This window comes from Petaurus breviceps, unplaced genomic scaffold (genome assembly GCF_028583685.1).
Source record: "Petaurus breviceps papuanus isolate PSGF00001 unplaced genomic scaffold, PetGlider_PUasm1.0 229, whole genome shotgun sequence".
NCBI lineage: Eukaryota > Metazoa > Chordata > Mammalia > Diprotodontia > Petauridae > Petaurus > Petaurus breviceps.
The window spans coordinates 33931331-33954560 of record NW_027185903.1 but is presented as its reverse complement, the minus strand read 5'-3'; the positions used below and the strand labels follow the sequence as shown (position 1 = coordinate 33954560).

Here is a 23230-nt window from a genome sequence, read left to right as displayed (position 1 = left end):
CAAAACCAGCCTTTCTTCAAAGGTACCTAGAGATATTCTACATGGAGTCCTAACTTGATAGAATATGGAATGAGATTCACGGGGTAGCCTGGAGTGTAGATAGAATATGGAATAAGATTCAGGGTGTAGCCTGGAGTGTAGGAGAGTAGCAACTTCACCCAATTTGTCATGCTTTCTTCCTTTCAGTTGCATAGCTACTTTTAGAAACTTGCAAATGATCAATCTAAGAGTCAGGATACAAATGGATTTAAAAAAAATATGTTGGAGAGAATCTTCTCCACACAAAGGCAGTTAGGAAACCTGGGCAAATTTGGCATCTGTGTAGGGCTGGGACAGCTAAGTGGTGCAGTAAATAGAATGCTGGAGCTGGAGTCAGGAAGACTCATCTCCCGAGTTCAAATAAGGCCTCAGATACTTACTAGTTGTGTGTCCCTGGGCAAGTCACTTAACCCTCAGTTTCCTCATCTTTAAAATGAGCTGAAGAAGGAAATGGCAAACCGCTCCAGGATCTTTGTCAAGATAACCCCAGTAGAGTGGTAAAAGTTGGACATGACTAAAAGGACTGAACAACAACAAAAGTAGTACTGGAGGAATTTTTTTTTTTTTTTTAGCAATCAGGGTTAAGTAACTTGCTCAAGGTTACACGGCCAGTTATTTCTGGGTGGGTGCTAAGTGTCTGAGCCCGGGATTCGATCTCCAGGTCATCACAACACTGGAGCTGGTGCTCTTACTCGCTGTGCTATCTGCTGTCCCTGGAGGAATTTTTCATTAGTTTGATACAAGAAGCTTTTATCTTCAGGACATAGACACTGTTGCTTTTCAGATAACTTGTTAGCCGGTGCATTGGGCATCCTTTTATGGTCAGATCTGGTAGGAAGGAATCTTAATCTGGCTCCTGACATTTACTGACAGACTTGTCTAGCACAGGTTAAACTAACTTAAGATCTCAGTATGGAGTGTTTATTGGATGTGAAATCTGTTGTCCTAGCTTCACATCTTGGTTTCTGCGATGTACTCCATCTGTGGTTTTGGGCACATTACTTGTCTAGCCCTCACTTTCCTCACTTGTGAAATAGGTAGGGAAGAGTTGGACCTGTTGATCTCCAAGGTTTCTCCCCGTTTTAATTTGATGACCCTGTTTTGATGTAAATTTGTGTTTGCTCAGATAGTTACATGATAGATAGGCTTTTGGCTATGTAAGCGAAGTGAAGAGTGAGTGGAAGTCATTACCCAAATAACTAAGGTAAAAATGTATTGATATAAAAAGATTGGGAGGTTTGTCAACACACTTCACAGGGCTTGGAAAATTCCTAGTCTTCACGTGACCTGGGTAGGCAAGGCCTTGGTGATCTGATGACTTCTGTACACGGAACTACCACCACCACCAAAAACAATCTGCCAATACAGAGGCAAAAACAAAAAGAAAACGTTAAAGTTTTCTTTTTTCTGATACACTGAGCGATTATTGTCATAGAGACCAGCATATTTGAGACATAGGAGTCCCTTTCAGTCTGCCTTCTGAGTACTCTGCTGTTTGTTGATGGGGAAGACTATAAGGAATTTATTATTATGATTTTTGTCCTGTAAGAGACCATTCTCAGTCTCTTTTGTTTTAAATCACAGATGGCCTCTGCCCAGGACTCCAGGTATGGCCAAAAGGACACCTCGGACCAGAACTTTGATTACATGTTCAAATTGCTCATCATTGGGAACAGCAGTGTGGGGAAAACTTCTTTCCTCTTCCGTTATGCAGATGATTCATTTACATCTGCATTCGTCAGCACTGTTGGCATTGACTTCAAAGTAAAAACCGTCTTCAAAAATGAAAAGAGAATCAAGCTTCAGATATGGGTAAGTACTATGGAAATTTATGGTGAGACCTGGTCATCAAGAGTCTTAATCCCACCTATGATATTAACTGAGAGACTCGTCTGATACAGATTTATGCTAACCAAAGACTTCATTACCTGTTATCTGGCTTGGATGACATGGTTGGACATTCGCTTTAGGAAAATTGCTCTGATGGCTAAGGATGGGTTAGAGATGGGAGAGACTTGAGGCAGAGTAGTAACAACTACACTGGCCTACCCAGGATGGCTGCTAGCACAGGTTTTTAGATCTGATTTACAGGAAAGATAGCTGTTTAAGGGGTTAACAATTTTTAAAAATTACATTCACTAGTTCAAGGGAAAAATCAGTACCCTGAACTTTAGAGAAAATACAAACAGAGAAAACACAGAGAAAAGAATCAACTATACACTTTACATACATCCTCAGATTGAGAGAGCCTTTACATTTGAGCAGTCGGGGAGCTCAGAACATAACAGCCACTCAGAATATGGACCAGGGAATCATAAGATTCTTCTCATAAGCGAGTCCTCAAAGGAAAATACCAACTCAGAGTATATATACACTTCTCAGAGGCAAAAAGGCATCACAACCCTCAGGCTCAGTGCCTAATTAGAAATTAGCAAAAGGTGTCAAGCCTTCCTACAAGCAAGCCTCCCCTAGGCAAGGTTTCCCTAATGGGCTCCACATGAGGCTTGTTAATGGATGGGGAAGATCTTAAAGCCCATTAACATTACAAGGAGGCAGACCCACCAGTGGCTATTATAATTGTCCAGGAGTGAGGTGATGAGGGCCTGCACCAAAATGGTGGTAGTATCAGAAGAGATGAAGGGACATATTTCAGAGGTGTTGCAAAGGTGAAATCTATAGGCCTTGGCAACAGATTAGTTATGGAGTATGAAAGACAAGGATGACACCTACATTGCAAGCCTGGGAAGATGGTAGTGCCCTCAGCAGTAATGAGGAAGTTTGGAAGGGAAAAGGGCTTAGGGAAAAAGAAGTTATTTTTTAGACATGTTGAGTTTAAGATGTCTATTGGGGAATCCAGTTTAACATCTCTGAAAAGCACTTGGAGATACAAGACTAGACTCAGCAGAGAGGTTGGAGATGGATAGGTCATGTCTGAGAATCATCAGTATAGAGAGGATAATTCAATCCATGGGAGCTAATGAGACCACCAAGTGAAGTAGTATGGAGGAGGAAGAGAGGAGGGCCCACAACAGAATGCTATGGGACCCCTTCAGTTTTTGGAAGTTCCCTGGATGGGGATCCAGCAAAGGAGACTGAGGAGACTCTCCATGTGCTTCCATGAGACTGTTCTTCTGCTGGCCCTCCTACCCAGTCTCTTTGGTAGGATCAGCATTCATGCCCCACCCTATGTGCATCGGTGTACAATCTGTCTTGGGTTCTCTTTTTTTCTCTCTTCTCTTGGTCATCTTGTCAGTTCTCATAAATTCAACTATCATTTCTATGAGAATAAATCATAAATATACATATTCAGCCTTCATCTGTCTCCTGAGATTTAGTCCTGATGAATCTTTGCTTGAATGACACATCAATATAAAAAAGCAGCATATCAGAAACCAACATCATATTTCATCCTAAATAAACCTTTTCCCAACTTCCCTATTTCTGTCCAAGGCACTGCCATCCTTATGGACACTGGTGTTCACAGAATCATTAGAGTCAACTTTGACATTTCATTCTTCTTCACCACCCCTCCTGTCTGGTTAGTTGCCCAGTTTTGTTGATTGCACGTTCACTTTCCCCTTTTCTCTACTCACATGACCATCTTTCAGGCCCTCGTTGCCTCTTTCCTGGACCATTATGATGGTCACCTAATTGATCTCCCCCATCTCAAATATCCTTGCCTCCTCCCTCTATCCTCCATATTGGGAATATCCTTGACATTCCTAAAATACAGGTTTCACTATTTGCTCTAAGAGCTTCAATGGTTCTCCATTTAATCTCTTGGATAAAATACAGAATTGTCTAGTTGGCATTTAAAGCCTTTCACCATTTGACTCTAACTTGTCTTTCTAGACTGATTGCATGTTATTCTTCCTCAAATACCCTACATTCCAAACTGGTCTGTTTGCTGTTCTCCTTGCATAACATTCCATCTGTTACCTTCCTACTTTTGCACAGGTTGACTCCCTGTACCTGAAAGGCTCTGCTCCTCACCCCTGTCTCTTGGAAACTCTTGGTTCCTTCAAAGCTCCTATTTAAACCTTTCCTGATTCCCCTTAGTTGTTATGTTAGTGCTCCTGCCAGAAATTACTATTTATTTATGTTGTATAGATTTACTATTTACTTATCTGAGTATGTGTTTTTCCCTCCAATAAACTGTAAGTGTCCCGAGGGTAAAGACCATTAAATTTTTTTTAAATCGCAACACCTACTTTCCACTGTTAGAAACTTGCACAGAGCCTGGTACATAGCAAGACACATAATAAAAGCTTGGTAAATTTAACTGAATTGAATAGGTCTTATTTAAACACTCCAAAGGAGGCATCCAGAGAAAGGCATAGGAAGAGAAAGACAAAGTTGTGTCTCAATCTTGGTATCATTTGATGATTCCATGGTTCTTTGCTTTACTGATTTAATCAACATTGGTAAGATTATTTAGCTGTGTAAATTGCATAATGTTTAATGATTATAATGCCTCATTCATTTGATAGCATTTTTGGAACTGATAGAAATTACACAGTGATTCATATAGATGTCATCCCATTATGCTCTGATAACCAAGCAGTTAACTTTTGTTTCCTTTCTCAGTAATATTTTATTCATTTCCCCCAATGATGAAATAATTCATTAGGAAAAGTTGTACTTTTATATCAATTGTTAGATAGATCATAGCAACAAAGATGCTTTTTAAGAAAAATATTTTTAAATCTAAATATATTCAGAAATTTTGGGAAGGAAGGGCTCTAGAGGTCATCTAGCCCTGGACCTTCATTTAATAGATGAGAAAACTGTTAGGATAGGGTGAGGACCTCTCATGATAGACGTAAAGTGGGTTTTCATATTGGGTCTGGATGGCTATTCAGTGGGGAGCATGTCACACAAATAAAATAGATGAGCAGTATGTTCCTCTTAATCCAAAAGAATTACTATCTAATGATAGAGTTATAGACCTCAGCAGATGATCCTGTTAGGGAGATACTTTGGGCCAAGAAAGTCATGTAGAGAATGGCAGTGGGTATTTCCCAGAACCACTCACAACGTATCATGTGAATGGTTTTCCTTTTTACTCATATCTTAGGGACATTTCTGGTAGTGGTGACATTTTCCTATACTGAAAGAAACACCACCGTGTCTGTCTGTGTCATTCCTCTGCTCAAAAGACTAGAAAAGCACCAACTTGCCTCTTAGATAAAATTTGAATCTCTTTTTTTGGCTTTTGTAATCCACTGAAATCTGGCTCCTACCTTTCAAACTTTATTTCGTATTACTCTCCCTTATGTATTCTATGTTCCCTGGACTCCTCCTACTTTTCAGCCTTCTCCCACCTCAGTGCTTTGGTACAAGCTGCTCCCACCCCCATGTCCAACTTGAAGTGTACTTCCTTTTCTTCTTTGCCTTTCAGAATCATTATCTTCCATCAAGGTTCAGCTCAGGTGCTAATTTCTTTATGAATCATTCCCTGATTCTGGTGAAAGTGTTAGCATTTTCAATTTTTCCTGAAACATTTTTTTGGATCTCTTTTGTCTTCCTCATATAGTGGCATATGTCATACCTATCTGTTTAGATGTCATATTTATCTTTTTAGAATCTGTGGTTTTTAAATGAAGAAACTGAATTTTTTAAAAACCCCAGTGCCTAATATTGTACCTTGCCCATAACAGGTCTTTAGTAAAAAGTATCTATGGAATTGAATTGAATTAGTGACCCCCTTTTAAACATGATGTCATTTGTGATATTTCAAATTAGGTGATGCCTTTCACTTCAGTTTACAAATTTGAGGGGCCCATATGCTCTGAATACAATTCCCCAAAGACAGAGATCAACCCATGGTTGGTTTGACCACTACCTCTTGATCAGACAAAGTGTCACTTTAAGGAGAAGTGTGGGCATAATGTGACTGTGTCTTGTGCCAACCCTGAGGGGTGAAGTGGAGAATAGAAACAGCAGCTAGTGAAATCACTCCTGGCAATGATACTAAGAATTGCTTGCCATATTAAAGCAGGCCATTTCACACTTGACCCAACATTTTCCCCTAGCTCTTATCCTCCACTTGTATGAAGATATTAGCTTCAAGAAAATTCCATTTCCCCAAATAAGAATTGGCTAAGAAAATATGTATTTTTATGATTTAGAGCAGGACTTCTATCATTAGTTAAATTCGAATTCTTTACTTAGAGGATCATAGATTTAGAGGTAAAGGCAACAGATTCCAATCTAGTTCAACTTCATTGTCCATATAAGGAAACTGAGGTTTAAGGAACTTACCCAAGGTGGTAGGTAGTAATGATCAGAGACTTCAGAACCAATGCCCTTTCTATTGTGCCCTCCCATAGGTTCTCTCATCCTTGGTGGGAGAGGAGGTAGTAGAAAGTACTGAGCTCCTAACAGTGAGTTGAGAGGCTAGGATTCCTAGTTCTTCCTCTTACATCATCATTCATCATCAACAGATATTTAGGAAAGCCTGTTGTGTACCAAGTACCCTGCTAGGTGCTGGGGACTGAAAGACAGAAATCACAGAGTCCCTGCCCTCAAGATGCCTATTTATTTTGGGAAAAACTATATGTACATTTATGGGACTACAAAAAAATATACAAACAGATGCAAAGAATTGGGGAGGGGAGGGTAAGGAAGGAAAGACAGTACTGTAGGAGTTAGGCAAGTCAGAAAATGCCTCATTTAGGTGCTTGATCTGAGCCTTGAAGGAAAGTAGAGATTCTAAGAAGTATGCATGAGTAGCCAATTCCTTCCAGCAATGGAAGGTGTTGGTAACCTTGCAAAGGCATAGAGATAGAAGATGGAAAGTTGGGTGAGAGGAACAGTAAGAAGGCCACTTTGGCTGGACCAGAGAGTCCATGAAAGAGAGAGCACCTGAAAGGTAGGTTGAAGCCAAAATGTGAAGGGCTTTAAATGCCAGGTGAATTTGTGTTTGATCCCAGAGGCAACAGGAAGCCAATGAAGCTTCTTGATAGTGGCTCTGCCCCTAAGTAATAATGTGACTCTTTGCAAGTCCCTGTACCTGAGCCTCATTGTTTGTATTTGTGAAAGGATGGTGTTGGGTTGGATGGTTTTTAAGGTCTCTTCCAACTCTAACACATTTTGGTACTATCTGTAATTTCCACTAATGCAAACCCCCCCCCCCCATAAAAACAACTAGGTAGAGTTGCTGAAACCTGAGTATACACACAAGTACATACATGCATATTGTATGTAATGTGATATGCTCCACACTCACATGTATACATATGTGATACATTAATATGTGTATGATATCCATTTACACATATCATATGTGCATGTATAGTACAATCTACACAATATGTATGTAATATACATGTACACCTGTGTATACATATGTAGTGGTAGTGGGAATTTGAAGATCTTCTCTGTCCCTTAATAGGACAAAATGTAATCACATGGAGTCCATAGGGGTGGGGGGAAGGAGCTTGCTGAAAGGGTGGAATAGGAAGGGCAGAGCAGGAAGGAGCAGGAGAGAGAGAGCCAGAACTGCTGGGACCAAGCAGCATGGAGGTGGAGCAGCTAGCATGAGGAAGAAAGGAGTATTTTTGCTTAAGGGAGCCTGTTTTGTTTTGAAGGCCTGATGGAGGGAAGTCTTGGGAATGTTAGTGTTTGTTGCATTAGTTATGTGTACCAACTTCTTGGTTTCTATGATGGATTTGGTTTTCTGGTTTGGGGATTCGATTTTCTGGTATTTGAATAAATGTTTTGGTTCTGTGTTCCATGTGGAGAGTCTGTTACATTTTGTGATTCCCAACTATACCAGTATATTCATAGTTGCCATGGGTCCTATGAATATTGCATTGGCATTATAACATATTATAATACATATAATATAATTGTATATGTGTGTATGTATGTATATGCCACTCTAAACCTAATTGCCAAGAAACCTTTGACTGACAAGTATACTAAAATTCATTCAGCTTTCTTATATTAATGTTTATATATTTACTTTGCTGGGAACAATTACTCCGTGCCTATACAGAATAAAAGCTCCCTGAGAACAGAGACTGATTCTTACCTTTGTGTTCCACCTAGCATAATGTCTGGTAAGTAAAAGATCCGATGATAAAAAATTGTTGTTTGGTAATTGTATATAAAAAGGCAGTATAAGGTCATGTCTTTGCTTATGAATTTTTCTAGGTCATACACAACATAATGCACTAATTGCCTAGAAATAAATAGGAAAGGAGCAGCAGGTGCATAGAGATGGAACATTTTCCTATGTGAAGTTCCTTTCTCTAGCCTGCATATATGTGAGACATTTTCCTTATTATTGGTAGTAATATTCACATTTATATAGTGATTTAAGGTTTGCAAATTTATTCATCCAACAAGTATTTATTAAGCAACCACCATATACAAAGGACTGTGGGATCTCTAATAAAGAATAAATTTCAGTCCCTGCCCTCATGGAGTCTCGTAGGAGAGATAAGACATGATATGAGAGTATGTGAAAATGAAATGAGAGAGATATGAACCAAGGGAGATGGGAAAACAAAGAAGGGAAAAGTCATTTTTAGCTTGAGTTAAAGTTTGCAGAAGAAAAGAGAAGGGAGATCAATGCAACAATGTTCTTTTCCTGCCACTTTTCCCACTGTTCAGTAAGGTGAACAGGGCTGCAGAGTAGAACACAAAAGGGAAAGAGCCATGGGGATAGAAGATTCTCCATTTTTGGAAGGGGGTGAGCTAATGCATTCCCTCCTCATTCCTGACGATTAAATTATTGATGCCACATTCTGACACTTAAGGTGAATCTGTTTTTTTGAGTTATAAAGGCCTGTGTCACAGAAGGCAAAACCCTAATCAATTAGGAGACATGGCAGAATGGAATAGTTTGGGAAATGTCCCTCTACTGGCAAAAATTTTATGGAGAGTAACTTCTCCTACTGAAGTCCTTCCTGACTTCAAGAATCAAGAATTGTGGGTAATAATATTATAATGATGCATTTTCATATGCCCTAGAAGAGCCTAAAGTCACAATTGAAAAAATTAAGGTCATTAGAAAAATGGAAGTCTCCTCCTGGATATATTCCACCTGTTTTATATACAACTACTTCAGTATTGTTTCAGTTAGGAATCTATCTTTCCTTTGGTACCTAGTTATCATTTTCCTCAATATATTCCTGGGCCTGTCTACCTTTCACTTAATTTTCTGGTTTGTTGTTACGTACTTAATGTACTTTTATGGTATTTAATCCCCAATTTCCCAAGTTAAAGAGATTCTAAATGAGTTTTCTCTGTGTGCATTTTTGCAATGTGATAAATCAATTGGTAGAAAATCCAATATTTTTAAAATTTCAGTTATAAACATATAGGTTTGGGTTTTCTCAAACTTTTCTTATTACTTACAAAAGAAACAACATAGTCAAGAGAAAGAATATATAAGCGAAATTTCTGCCCACTCTGCTATTTATTTTCTGTGTAAATCTGTGTAAGTCATTAGACCTTTTCTCTGTAAGGGAAAGCCATTTAATTCAATATTCTACAAGGTCTTTTTTCACTCTAGATTCTACATTTTTATTTATTTCTAGTATATTAATTAATTAAAGGCTAAACTTAGTTTAAATTTATATAAAATTAAGTAAAGGGTAGTATCAGCAATTATCTGGTACTAAAGGGATATAAAGCCACATAATTTCAACTCTAAAATGTTCCCCGTGTTCCAAATGACCATTTGCTTTGTAGTTTTAAAATTACTTTTGTTATATACATAAAAGCATTATCAACAAAAATAACTAAATATAATAGTATGTAGTAGCATTGTATCTGTGTGGTCCCTCTCTGGATGGGGAATCATTGTCAACCAACTATACACCTCTACTCATACCACTATCTCTGTCTTAAATTCTTCTTACCTAGGTGTTAAGAACCATTCATTTAATTACTCATATGCGAATTTGTCCAGTCATTCCTTTTCCATTTCGTGCTCAAATGCCGTGCCAATCAAAACCTCTGTTCAAGGTTGATTACCTTTGTAAGCAATTCAATCATAGTATTAAAAAATGCAACAGAAATGTGTATTTTGGAGGTGGCAATCACATCAGTTTCCTGCATACCCCAGGGTGGGACCTCCACTTCAATGACTCCTACTTGAACTACTCCTACTACATACAGGGTGAAATAAATGAAGTTCTTGTACTTAATGCAAAATTCTGACAAGTGCAAAAAGGAACTAGTGCCAATCTCACTGGCCTTTGCCTTCATAGTCATTTTGCACAATCGTGTTCATTCTGTCCCTGGGGAGTCACTTGGGGATTCATGTATTCTTTGCTCCAAAGCCTGCTAGGAGATAGAATTGATGGGAAAAGCAAGCAAGTGCCCAGATATCGGTCGACTAAACAAGTAAACAAAATAAGGGACACCATCCTTCATCAAATCACAAACTGTGCTGCTTGTTTTGAGACAGTGATGGAATCTTCAATCACCTTAAAGTGGGTGCTCCTTCTCATGGTACAGATCATGACCCATCCACTCTTGTCCTTGTCCGTGTCAGGCTTTCATGGAAGGGGAGCAGATTGACACAACATCTCATTTGCCGTATGTCCCCTTCCAAATTCTTTCTCTGTGTGTGGCTGTTCACTTTACTCAGATAAGTCAGGAAATTGATAGATCCAGGACAGGTACAGCTTAAAAGCAAATTGTTGACCCTCAGTAGTAGAAAGGGAATTATTTGCTAGCAAAGCCTTGTTAGAGGGTTGAGAAGAGAAACTTAGAAAAGGACAAAATACGGTTACTTTAGAAAACATTCATAGGTCATATAAACATCCTCTCTTCAAGTAGACTTATTTTAGTAATTATTCTGACTCTAATTCCACTAAAGAAAGCTTTGCAGCAGCATTCTATTCTTGACCTTTCTCCTCCCTCATTCTTCCGTACTTTGAAGCCTTCCTGACCTGAAGAACAGGGAGCAGGGCTTATTGTTCTACCAGCTGGGAGGGCCTAGAACATATGGTCAGGGGGAAAAGCAGTTAGATCACAGCTCTGAACTGGAAGGGACCTCAGATGCTATATGTACCACACCCCCACCCTGTTATTTGTTTTGCTTTGTTTTGTTTTAACAGATGGGGGAACTGAGGCCTAGAAATATTAAATAACTTGTCTGAGGTCCCGAAGGTATTAAGCAGCTATTCTTGGAGCTTGATTAGAAGCAGTTATCACCTGTGTTCCCTTTGGCAGTGGTTCATTTAGCCACACTCACCTCAGCCTTAGCACAGTTCAGGGACAAGGCATTTTCTCCAGTGCTTTTTAGAATTCATTTCTCACCTTTACTCTCCCGTCTTTCTTGTTCCAAGAAAATACTTCTGCCTGTGAAGAGATTTGGCTGCTTCACATAAGTGTTCTCATAAGCCATTTATGTGGTGCCTGCTGTATTGATGCGTGGGATGCCAGGGACCCTCACTAATCTAGCTAACTGCTTCATAAATATTTGGAGAAGATCAATTTCCATGGAACAGGAAAGTTCAGATAAATATGCAAGACTCTAAGAAGATGAGGATGTTCCATGAAGGAAAGAGATTTATCATACTTACAATTTTCTGCATTCGTCTTTGCCTTAAGTCTCCCTTTTGCCTACTGTCCCCATTCAGGCTCTAAACTCCTCCCTGTTCCAAATGAAGAAATCATCATTTACGTCCCAGACTTCTTCTTTAAGGGTACACCCAAAGAACTGGTGGCCATGAAACCCATCTTTGATATGATCATGTGAATGCTCTCTTGATTTTTCTGACATTTCTTCTGTCTTGGCAGCAGGCTTTCCCTTGAGAGGTTGAGAAAAGCAGACTTTGTTCTATTGCTGAGAGCAAGCTGATATCATGTGTGAAATGTCAAAAAGAATGAAAATGCTCAGTGCTGTCAGTCAGTCATCATCTGTTGGGCTCACATCATCATTTTGGTTGCTGCTGCCGATGCTAGACCTTGATGTCTAATGAGGAAAAGTAACAAACACACAAACAGGGGGAAGGAACAAAAAACACAGCATACAAAGGAAACATAGACATGTGCAGCACATCCTGATAAACAGCAATGCAATCTAAAGATTTCTGAACTTGAAGGACCAGGTGAAAACGAGGTACAAATTAGACTTGCAAATTTGTGGGATTCCAGCTGTAGTCTTTCTGGCTCCCTACCTTAAATCCCCATATTGGAGCTAGCCAGCAATCGACTAGTCAGTCAATAAGAACTTATTTTTGTTGTTATTCAGTTGTTTTTCAGTCACGTCAGACTCTTTTGTCCCCATTTGGGGTTTTCTTGGCAAAGATATTGGACTGGGTTGTCATTTCATTCTCTAGCTCATTTTATAAATGAGAAAACTGAGGAAAACAGCATTAAATGACTTGCTGAGGGTCAAAAAGCTAGTTCGTATCTAAGGCCAAATTTGAAATCAGGAAGAAGACTCCCAGCCAGCTACTCTATGCCACTGTACCGCCTAGCCACCCACACTTATTAAGTTCCTATACTTTTCCAGTCACTGTGCTAAACACTGGGGATACAAAGACAAATGACAGTCCCCTGCCTTCCAGGAGCTCACAGTCTAATGTAAAAAAGACTGGATGTGTTGGGGGCCTAGAGAACCTTATGAAACCCAGTCTCATCCATTCTGATCTGCCAGAAGGGCCCACTTATCACTGCTACATATCCCACTGCTTAAAGTGAGAAGAACCAGCAGACTGTGGTCCACTCGGACAGAAGATACCCCACACAAATACTTCCCCCCATTTTCAAAAGGGTTCAACATATGGAATATTTATTCATAGCCTATTTTTGCTAGGATTAATCTATTTCATAAATCCTATATATGTCTGTAGAAACTAATAAAACAATACAGAATATAGCTGTAAATGATGAGGATATTCCAGGATGAATAGTGATGGAAAGCTTGGGTAAGGAAAATTTGTGAAGAGTACAAAGAGAAGGTGTGCTTGAGTTTTGGAGGTGAAGAGAATCTTGGAAAGACGGGTCTCGGTTTTCTTGGGAGATAAGCAAATTTGGATGCTTCTTTTTTAATGTAAGCATCACCTACATAATGTTTCTGCTAAGAGTGAATATGGCTTTTTCTGGAAAGAGCCATACTAGATCAAATCAAGATCGTTGCAAGTAGGAATTGTTTCAGTTACATAGTGTGTATTTAAAAACGACCAGAGAAATGTTGCTTCAAGGGTTACCTGGGGTCTTCATGCCCCAGGGGGCCCCATCAGAAAAGTTACTAGATAAAATGTAGATAGATTTTTTTTTCCTTTAGTTTGTTTCCCAGATCTTTATATTATTCCCATTTATTCTTTCCATTGAGGGATATTTGGTCTGCGTGTACTTGAGTAGGGGAAGATTCACTAGATTTTTAATAGCTACAAACAATACAAATCAAGAATGCCCAGAATTGCCACACATGTTAGCTCAAAGGAAATGAAACTATCCCTATATTTTTCTACCCACTTTCAACAATAAAAGCAACTTCAGCTGCCAAAACATCTTGATGCTTACTTTAGATATTTCTCCTTTCACCCTTCTTTTCTGATTCATACTCCAAATCTTATGTCTTCCAATACCTTAGAATTCAGAGGTTGCCAAACTTATTTGGCCTACTCCCTCCTTAAAAAATTACTCAGAGCCTCCTGGAAACTTATTTTCTTTAATGCTTTAATAGTTTGTTTTTTTTAATTTGCATCATTTCAAAAAAATTTATATATTTTTAAAAAATGACATCTTAAATTTGATCATTTATTTTAAATTAATTTTTTCCTGCATTGAAATTTTGATGAAACAATATTGAGTCATGTAACCATATAGTATAGTATTATAAACAAGTCATTACACACACATATTCCTCCTGATGCATACTGGACTTCCCAACAATGCCCACAATATGCTTGCCTGCCTACACTTGTTTGTTAAGACCTGTCAGTGGGCTTGACCACTGATCAGTTGTAACTTGAATTTTGTGTGTTTATTTGGAAAATAATGTAATCACTATGACTTTAACTCTACTACACAACAGATGAAACACATAGCAACAGTTTTTCAAAATTTCCTTATCCTCTCTTCTTTTGTTATGCTTCCACCATCCACTTATTTTTATTCAATGAACCCCCATTTTCATCTGAGGTTACTACTGCCCTTCCTGGATCATTCCAGCACCTCCCAAGGGGCGGTATCACCCACTATACAAGATGCTCCCTAACATTGTTCTCATCTCTGAATCATCCCAGTGATGGTCAATTGAATTCTCAGGTTCTCAATGGCTTGGGTCAGTGTAGACAGACATTTCAATGGAAAACTTTGCTTTTCTGTGGCCTGATGCAGTAGTGAAATGTTTACAGCATATTAATGAAGTAAAATATCTAAAGGGCACTGGAGCACACATTAGCAACGCATTTTTTAAATAGAAATTGCTCAATATTTGGAGAAGTCCTCGAGAGCAGTCAGCTGTGTCACCAGGATTTTTTTTCATGTCATTTGAACCATCTGTGCATTTTAATAGAGGGAGACATTCATTACCCAGGGAAGGAAAAAAAAAACATACAGCTTGTTTATTGCATGATAATAAAATTTATATTCTGCCCTGGAACAAAACAATTATAAATCATTGAATCCACAGAGAGTGATTATTAAAACACTGAGATGAAATTTCCCCAGGATATTGTTGGGCATGATGAGCCTGACAGCTTCTGATAGAAGACTTTGACTTCATGTATATGGTACCAAACAACCGTTTAGAGTTTCTTCCTACTGCAGCCCCCCTCCTTTCTCCCAAAACCACCACTAATTTTTCTACCTGAATTAATCGGGATGACATGATGTTAGAACTGGAAGAAACCATTAGATCATCTAGTCTAACCCCTTGTTTTACAGAAAGAGAGACTAGAGCCCAGAGAGCTGAAGGTGATTTTCCAAAATCCTACTGGGGATAAGTGGCAGGAACAGGACTAGAAACCAGGTCTCCACTGTGGACACTATTGTTGCTTTTTCCCCATGATACCACACGAGAGTTGGTCTCGTGTGACATTAGTTTCTCAAGTCAGATTTTAAAAGTTGTTCTATGACCAAACCCCACACTTCTGATGTCATAGACATTAAACAATTATTCTTGTAGTGATTCAGCAACAAAACAAGGTAAATGACATGGCTACTTAGCTAATATTTACAATACCTGTGATGGTCAGAGTTCTGTGCTTAGCAAAAGGTGCAATCTAAGAACGATCAGGAAGAAGCACATATGACCTAGCAAAGTATGAATTCAATAAACAATTGGCAAGGAGTGATAAGGGCGTAGATAGGTTAAATAAAGGAAGGCTTCCTGAACAAAGTGACATGGTCAAGAAAAATGATCAGAGAAGGTTTAGGGCCCAAGGACAAGTTTCAAAGAGTTAGAGATGATCATTTTTGCCTTCATTTCTATAGTATAAGTAAAGTCAAGAATAGCTTGATTTAAGGGTTTTTTTCATCCAACTCCTTCTCTGGAAACATAGATCTTTGTCCCCCATCCCCCCAAAAAAAGCCAAAGAAAGGCTCAGAGGTAATTTAATCTTACCCTCCCCTGAATCATAACTCTCCTCTAGGACATGCTCAATAAATGGTCACTGAGATTCCATTGAAAGATCTCTAGGCAAATTTGCTACACATTTTAGCTGTTTAGCAGGATTTGGGGGTTCGAGGTTGTTGCTGAATGCAGTAGTTTTCTCAATTTTTTCACCCAATCCAAAGTGAAATAGAGATTTGGCTAACACCATATACCAAAATCAAGTCTAAATGGGTGCGTAATCTAGGTATAAAGGTTAATACTGTAAGCAGTCTCATAAAATAAGGAATAGTTTACCTGTCAGACTTGTGGAGAGGGAAAGACTTTGTGACTAAACAAGAATTAGAGAACATTATAAAATATAAAATGGATAATTTTGACTACATGAAATTGAAAAGCTTCTGTACAAACAAAGCCAATGTAACCAAGATTAAGAGGGAGGTGGGAAATTGGGAAAGAATCTTTACAACCTATGTCTGACAAAGGACTCATTTCTAAAATATACAGAGAATTGAGTCAAATTTATAAGAATACAAGTCATTCCCCAATTGATAAATGGTCAAAGGATATGAACAGGTAGTTTTCAGAGAAAGAAATTAAAGATATCTATGAGCATATGAAGAAATGCTCTAAATCACTATTGATTAGAGAAATGCAAATCAAAACAATTCTGAGGTACCACATCTCACCAGTCAGATTGGCTAAGATGGCAAAACAGGAAAATGACAAATGCTGGAGAGGATGTGGGCAAATTGGAACACTAATGCATTGCTGCTGGAGTTGTAAACTGATTCAGCCTTTCTGGAGAGCAATCTGGAATTATGCCCAAAGGGTTATAAATACTTTCATATTCTTTGACCCAGCAATACCACACCTAGGGTTATATCCCAAAGAGATCAAAGAAGTGGGAGGAAGACCCCTATGTACAAAAATGTTTATAGCAGCTCTTTTTGTGGTGGCAAAGAATTGGAAATTAAGGGGGTGCCCCTCAATTGGGGAATGGCTGAACAAGTTGTGGTATATGTATGTTATGGAATACTATTGTGCTATAAGAAATGAGGAGCAGATGGTCTTCATATTTACCTGGAGAGGCTTAAAAGAACTGATGCTGAGTGAGAAGAGTAGAACCAGGAGAAATTTGTACACAATTACAGACACAATGTATGTGTGATGACCAACTTTGATAGACTGGCCTCTTCTCAGCTATGCAATGATATAAGTCAATTCCAAAAGACTCATGATGGAAAGAAATATGTGCATCCAGAGAAAGAACTAGAAACAACTGAGTTTATATCCAGATGAAAGCAAAATACCTGATCTTTTTCCTTCTCTTGTTTGGTTTTATGTCCACTTTACCATTTTCATTCCATCTGATACAATCCGTCTTTATAACCTGACCAATGTATAATGTGAAAGTATTTACAGATCCTATACTTGACTATATGCCGCCATGGCGGGGGGAGGGGAGGGAGGGGGACAAAATGTGAAACTCAAGGAATTGTGGAATTGAATCCTGTAAACTAAAAGGAAACAAATTAATTTTAAAAAAAGAAATAGAGATTTGGTAATTGTCCAGACAGTTTGATCTGGTAGAGATGACAGCCTGGATCTCTATCTTCTTCCCCTTGGCTCAACCATCACAAATATACTCTTCCTCCTTTCTGCCCAAAATACCCCACTTATTTTATCTGAAGCTGTCACGCTACTGTGACAATGCTCTGTGACCCCATTGGGGATAATCTCTTCCTGAAAAAAAAAATAAGCGAAACTAAGAGATAAACACATGGTTTAATTATACTATGCTATATATACATAAATACATAGTACATGTGTGTTCTCTCTCTAGCATACACATATATATGTGTGCATGTATATGTACACATGTTTATTTTGTACATGTACTATATATACATATATATACACACACATCTATATCAGCTAGATGGTACAACGGGTAGAATGCTGAGCCTGGAGTCAGGAAGACTCCTCTTCCTGAGTTCAAATCTGGTCTCAGATACTTACTAGCTGGGTGATCCTGAACAAGTTACTTAACCCCATTTGCTTCAGTTTATTCATTTTGTAGAATGATCTGAAGAAGGAAATGGCAAACCATTCCACTATCTTTGCCAAGAAAACCCTAAATGGGGTCATGCAGAGTTGGACACAACTGAAAACAACAATCACACACACACACACACACATACACACACATTCTGATCTTACTGAATAATGGAGTTGAAGAGGTCTCCCTCAGTAATTTTTAGTGGCAAAATTCTGAAGTCCCACCACTTGCCCAGACACACACTGACCCCACTCAACTTCTTCATTACTTGTGTATTGTTTGAGAACTCATTCACCCAGCACACTGCTTTCTCAATCTCAGCCTCACTACAACATGCAACCAGGACTATTTTTACAGTAATCCCTAGCTCTCCTTTTATTCTTTTCCCATAACTGCTCACAAATCAGTCTCTCAGCTTCCCAGTTGATTAACAATAACCCTGAAGTTAACTTCCTGAAGCTCTTTATTGACCCTGGGGAACTATAGGCAACTGCTTTCCCTCTAGGACAGGTTATTTCTCCCTTTGCTCTTCTCTGCCCCTACAACATTTCAAGTTCCTGACAGAAGCATCCGGATTGTTGTATCAGTGTCCTACTTTATTCTGCCTGAATGTAAATATTCTCTTAACAGAGAGAAATGAATTTTTAATTAAATATTGTTTTTATCAATTACTGTATTTTCTCTTTTACACCTCCCCCCACCATGGGGAAAAAAGAAAAGCAAAACTTTGGTAACAAATATTAATAGTAAAGCAAAACGAATCCCCACACTGACTACATCAAGCTATTTTTATGAATATAATGGAATGCTATTGTTTTGGAAGAAATGACAAAAATTACAGTCTCAGAGAAATCTGGAAGACTTATATGAACTGATGCAAAGTGAAGTGAGCAGAACCAGGAGAATCTAAGCTCTAAAAACATTGTAAAATTGAACAAATTTGAAAGACTTAAGAACTCTGATCAACAAAATAACAAATTCATTTTTTTCATGGAAAAACAGGTCAAGCATTTGCTTATAAAGAACTAGGAACCTGGGCCAGTTAGTTCATAAAATCACAGGCTGATTGATGGTAGGGTGCTCTTGCAATAGGATCACAACTTACCAGAGTTTCCAGTTCCCTTCCCACCATTGGATTAGGCTAGTCCTCTGGACTTGGTTGGCCCAAGGTGCTAAGGCTCAAGACAAGCATCCTTTGATACATCTTCCTGGTGGCCTCTGGCCATGATGACTTTGACTTCCTGGTTGCTTAAGGGTATTAAAGGCTCTTGCCACAGAGAGTAGAATGGGCATCAAAGTAGAGAAATTCTCAGAAGTCAGAGGAAGCACCATTATTAACCAGAACTTTCCATATGGAAAAAAAATCCCCTTTCCATATGGAGAAAAGGGAGCAGTATCTACTTAAGCTAAATTCTATAGTATCCTTATTGAGTATCCTTTCTATGCTAGTGTTTAGTACATGTGTCTTTCTGTTATCTGTTTATGTACTTGAGGCATCCCTGACTATTATAACTCTGAAGGGAGAAGAAAATGATAAGTACTTAGAAAGCCTTCCCAATATGTCACATTATTAGATAATTCAAAAAGTCTTCCTCTAAGGTGTGGAACTTAAACTTGGCATCAGCTTGCCAACTTGTCTCCAGAGGAAGTGCCAAGATTACCCAGCAAAGAATAATTCTATGCTTTGAGAAAGACGCATTTTTGAGACCCATTGGCAGATATCTTCTTTCTACTGTAAATTACCTAGACTTTCTCTGCTCAATGGGAATTCATAATTAGTCTTTCTCCTATCCTGTCAAATCCCCCATTGCCTTAGGAAACCTAATGCCATTCAGTTACAATGAGAGCATATGGTTAGGCTAACCTACACAAAAGTACATGTGTGTGTATAAATATATAAATATGTATGTATGTGTATATATACATACATACACACATACATATATTTGTATATAAATATATATTTATATATACATACACACATACATATGCATGTGTGTATGTATGTATGTGTAGATAGATAGATAGATAGATAGATAGATAGATAGATAGAGATAGATAGATAGATAGATAGATAGATAGATAGATAGATAGATAGATAGATTGTTTAGTCCATCAAGGATATTTAAAAGCAATAGGTAGCTAATACAAAGGAGTGAATGTCTAATGGTAGGATTTCATCAGAGGGACAGTAAGATCTTCCTAAGACTTTTCAAATGACTGTTTACTCTGCTTTTAAATAAGATCACTGTTGCCTTGGATTACATACCATTGGCACCCTTCTAGAAACACAGAAGCTTCGAGCTAGAGAGGTACTTAGAAACTGCTCTTTCTTACTTTATTGATGGAGACACTGAGCATCAGAATGGCATAGTAGCAAGATCACTGGAGTAGGAGTCAGAAAACATGAGTTTTCATCTTGGGTCTACTCTACTACTTAATGCCTAGCTATGGCACCATCAATCAACCAGTCAACAAGCATTTATAAGTGCCTATTATGAGCCAGGCACTGTCGTAGGTGCTAAGGAAATAAAAATGATGAATGGAACAATTCCCACTTGCATGGAATTTTCCTTCTAATAGGGATGAGAAGTACTTAAGTAAGTATACACAGAATAAATGTAAAAATAAATAAATGCAAAATAGTTAACTATAAGATAGTTAACTACAAGATAGTATAGGAGGAAGGAAACTAGCAGTTGGGGTAATCAGAAAAGACACTATGGAGGAAATGTTGCTTGAGATGCTTCTTGAAGGAAGAGATTCTCTGAAGCAGAGATTAATATAGTCTATTTTAGGTATGGGAGGTGGCCCATTAAAGGGCACTGAGAAAGGAGATGGAATTTCTAGAGATGGAGTGCATTTGTGAGGAACAGAAAGAAATCCAAATAGCTGGTCTGATGAATGTGGGAAGGGAAATAATGTCCAATAAGTCTGGAAATATAGGTTGGGGCCAGGTTGTGAGGGGTTCTAAAAACTAAACATGAGTTTGTATTTTATCCTAGAGGAAAAAGGGAGCCAAAACTGAGGAGGGGAATGACATGGTTAGAGTCATGCTTAAAGAAAATCATTTTGGCAATAGTGTGAAGGAAGAACTCTAACGGGGGAAAGACTTGAAACAAGGAGAGCATATAGGAAGCCACTGTAATAATACAGGGATTAGGTGAATAAAATGGTAGTTGTGTAAGTCAAGAAAAGGAGTTGGATTTGAGGAATGTTGTAGAAGTAAACACAGCAAGATTTAGCAACTGATTGGTCATGTGGGGTGAGGAAAAGTAAAGGGTTGAGATTATGCATCTGGAACATTGGAAGAATAGTGGTGCCTTTGTTAGAAATATGGAAGTTTGGAAGAAGAGTGGGCAGGGGGGATAAAAAATCAGTTCAATTTTAGACACGTTGAGTTTGTGGTGTGTCCAGGAATTCATTTTGAAATGTCTATTAAGTAATTTGTGATACAGATCTGGGGCTCAAGGGAGTTGTCCTGGGGTTAAATATGCTAAGTCATGAATCATCTTCATAGAAATAATATTTAAACCTAGAGGAACTAATAATGTTACCAAGAGGGCATAGAGAAAAGGGACTAGGACAGAAGCAAATGCCATAAGCAAGATGATGTGCCAGCAAAAAACTTTTACGGAGACAACCGGCAGAGAATAGCGTCATGAAAACACAGAAAGGAAAGAGTGTCCAGGAGGAGAAGGTAGTCAACAGTATTAAATACAGCAGAGAAATGGGAAAGAATTATAACTGGAAAAAATCAGACTTGGCAGTTATGAGTCCATTAGTAACTTTGGAAAGAGCAGTTTAGGTTGCAAGTTGTGGAGGGAATGAAAGGGGCCAGTGACTGACTATATACAGCTTTTTCTAGAACACTGGGCAAGGTATTTCTCTTCTCTGAGCTCCTATTTCCTCCCCTCTAAAGTGGGAGGGGTGGTGTCCCACTCTGAGCGCAGAATTCTTTTACAACATAACACTTTCCTATATATATGACGGGGAGAATTGAGCCGAAGATTATTTCATTTTATTTAGCCGGATACATCAGAGTTCCACTCTTATGAAAGCAAAGTACAGTCTTTGAAAACTTTCCAAAACAATGAACCTTTGGGTCAAGTCAAAGCTCAGACAGTTTCATCTCTAATGCTTAATTTTTCACAAATTTGCAGCTGATTGGAAACAAGAGATGGGAAACAGAAAATGTCGTTCCTCACATTTCTGTAGGGTTTGTGCTGAGCAAGGTCAGGAGGCTTGATTCAGAGAGTTCAATTCTAAATTGAGTTTAGTAATAGCATAGCAACCAATACCAAAAATCAGAGGTGAATTAAGCCTGGCCTTGTTAACAATACATAGCAAGGAGAAACAAGCAGCCTCTGACAGACATGAGGTACCACATCTGCAGATGGGATAAACTCAGAGATAAATTAGTGTGATGATAACTAGACAACAGAGCTCTCTGTATGTAGGCAGGGCTCCAGATGAACACTATTATCCCCCATGGATTTCTCAACATCATTGCCTCTCTGGAGAAGCTGCCTGAGCTAATGATCTAACCACAGGATAGATGTTCTCTCTAAATGGCTTCTGCATGTACAATCACATATCTCCCAAATATCCTCACGCACAGCTTCTGTTTATTCTTGCCCTGTTGCAAGTAAACTGGATTTAATCATCTTCTAGCACCTTGGGGAGGAAGTGGGTTGGGTCCAAAGGGACCATGGTGGTCTCTATACACCCAAGCAGCTCTATTCATTTGTGGAACCTGTTAGCAGACTGGGATTCACTGCACTCTGCCTGCATTGTGGTGTCATGGCAAGAACACTGGGTTTGGAGGGAATAGACCTGGGTCTGTATCCTGGCTTTGCCACTCCTTGAGTAAGTCACAACCTCTCTGGGCCTCCATTTTCCTATGCTAAAGGTTTCTTTGTGGGAGCTACAAAAGGTGAAGGAACCAGTGGCCTTTAATAATCATCTAACAAAAATTCTCCTTGTGTAGCCCTAAAACTGAACCTGTTCTTTGAACTCTCCTTTTTTAGTCTAGTCTTGTGTTCTCCTCTTCTTTCCCTGCCAAACACAGATTGATGCCCTTCCTTGCTTTCTCTCTGCCCCAAGAGTCTCAGGTACTAAGACACCAGAGCCCATTCCCTCTGTACCCTTTTCCCTCATGAATCACAATCCTCTCAGCTCACTTGTCTCTCTTCAGTGCTCTCATGGGCTAGCCTGTGGAATGGTACAGAGTAACTGTTGTCTTGTATTTGCATAGCTTCACAGAAGCCCCTTAGGACTCAGCATGGCTCTAGGCCAGCCTGTTCTGTATGGGAACAAGAAAAAAGTGTTCAGAGACCAGTGGGAGCATCCTGGGAGTTAGACACCATAGAAGAACAGTTCAAAGAGCATAATCCCAGGGAATACACAGACAAGAAACCCGAGTCATTGAGAAACTCAATATATTTGCTTTTTATGTATAAATGAATTTCATATATGTTTGTTTGTGTGTGCATGTGTGTGTTAGAGTGAGTGAGAGACAGAGAGACAGGGAGAGAGAGAGAGAGAGACAGAGAGAGAGAGAGAGAGAGAGAGAGAGAGAGAGAGAGAGAGAGAGA

General features: G+C 38.8%; 1 protein-coding gene across 3 annotated transcripts in view; it reads left to right on the top strand.

Annotated features, from left to right (window-relative positions):
• RAB3C (RAB3C, member RAS oncogene family) overlaps nucleotides 1-23230 on the top strand; it is a 352364-nt gene that overhangs the window by 20002 nt on the left and 309132 nt on the right. For all 3 annotated transcript variants that reach the window (XM_069096457.1, XM_069096456.1, XM_069096458.1), the window contains exon 2: nucleotides 1624-1851. In XM_069096457.1, coding sequence (XP_068952558.1) covers nucleotides 1624-1851 — 228 coding nt within the window. The remainder of the gene's footprint in view (nucleotides 1-1623; nucleotides 1852-23230) is intronic.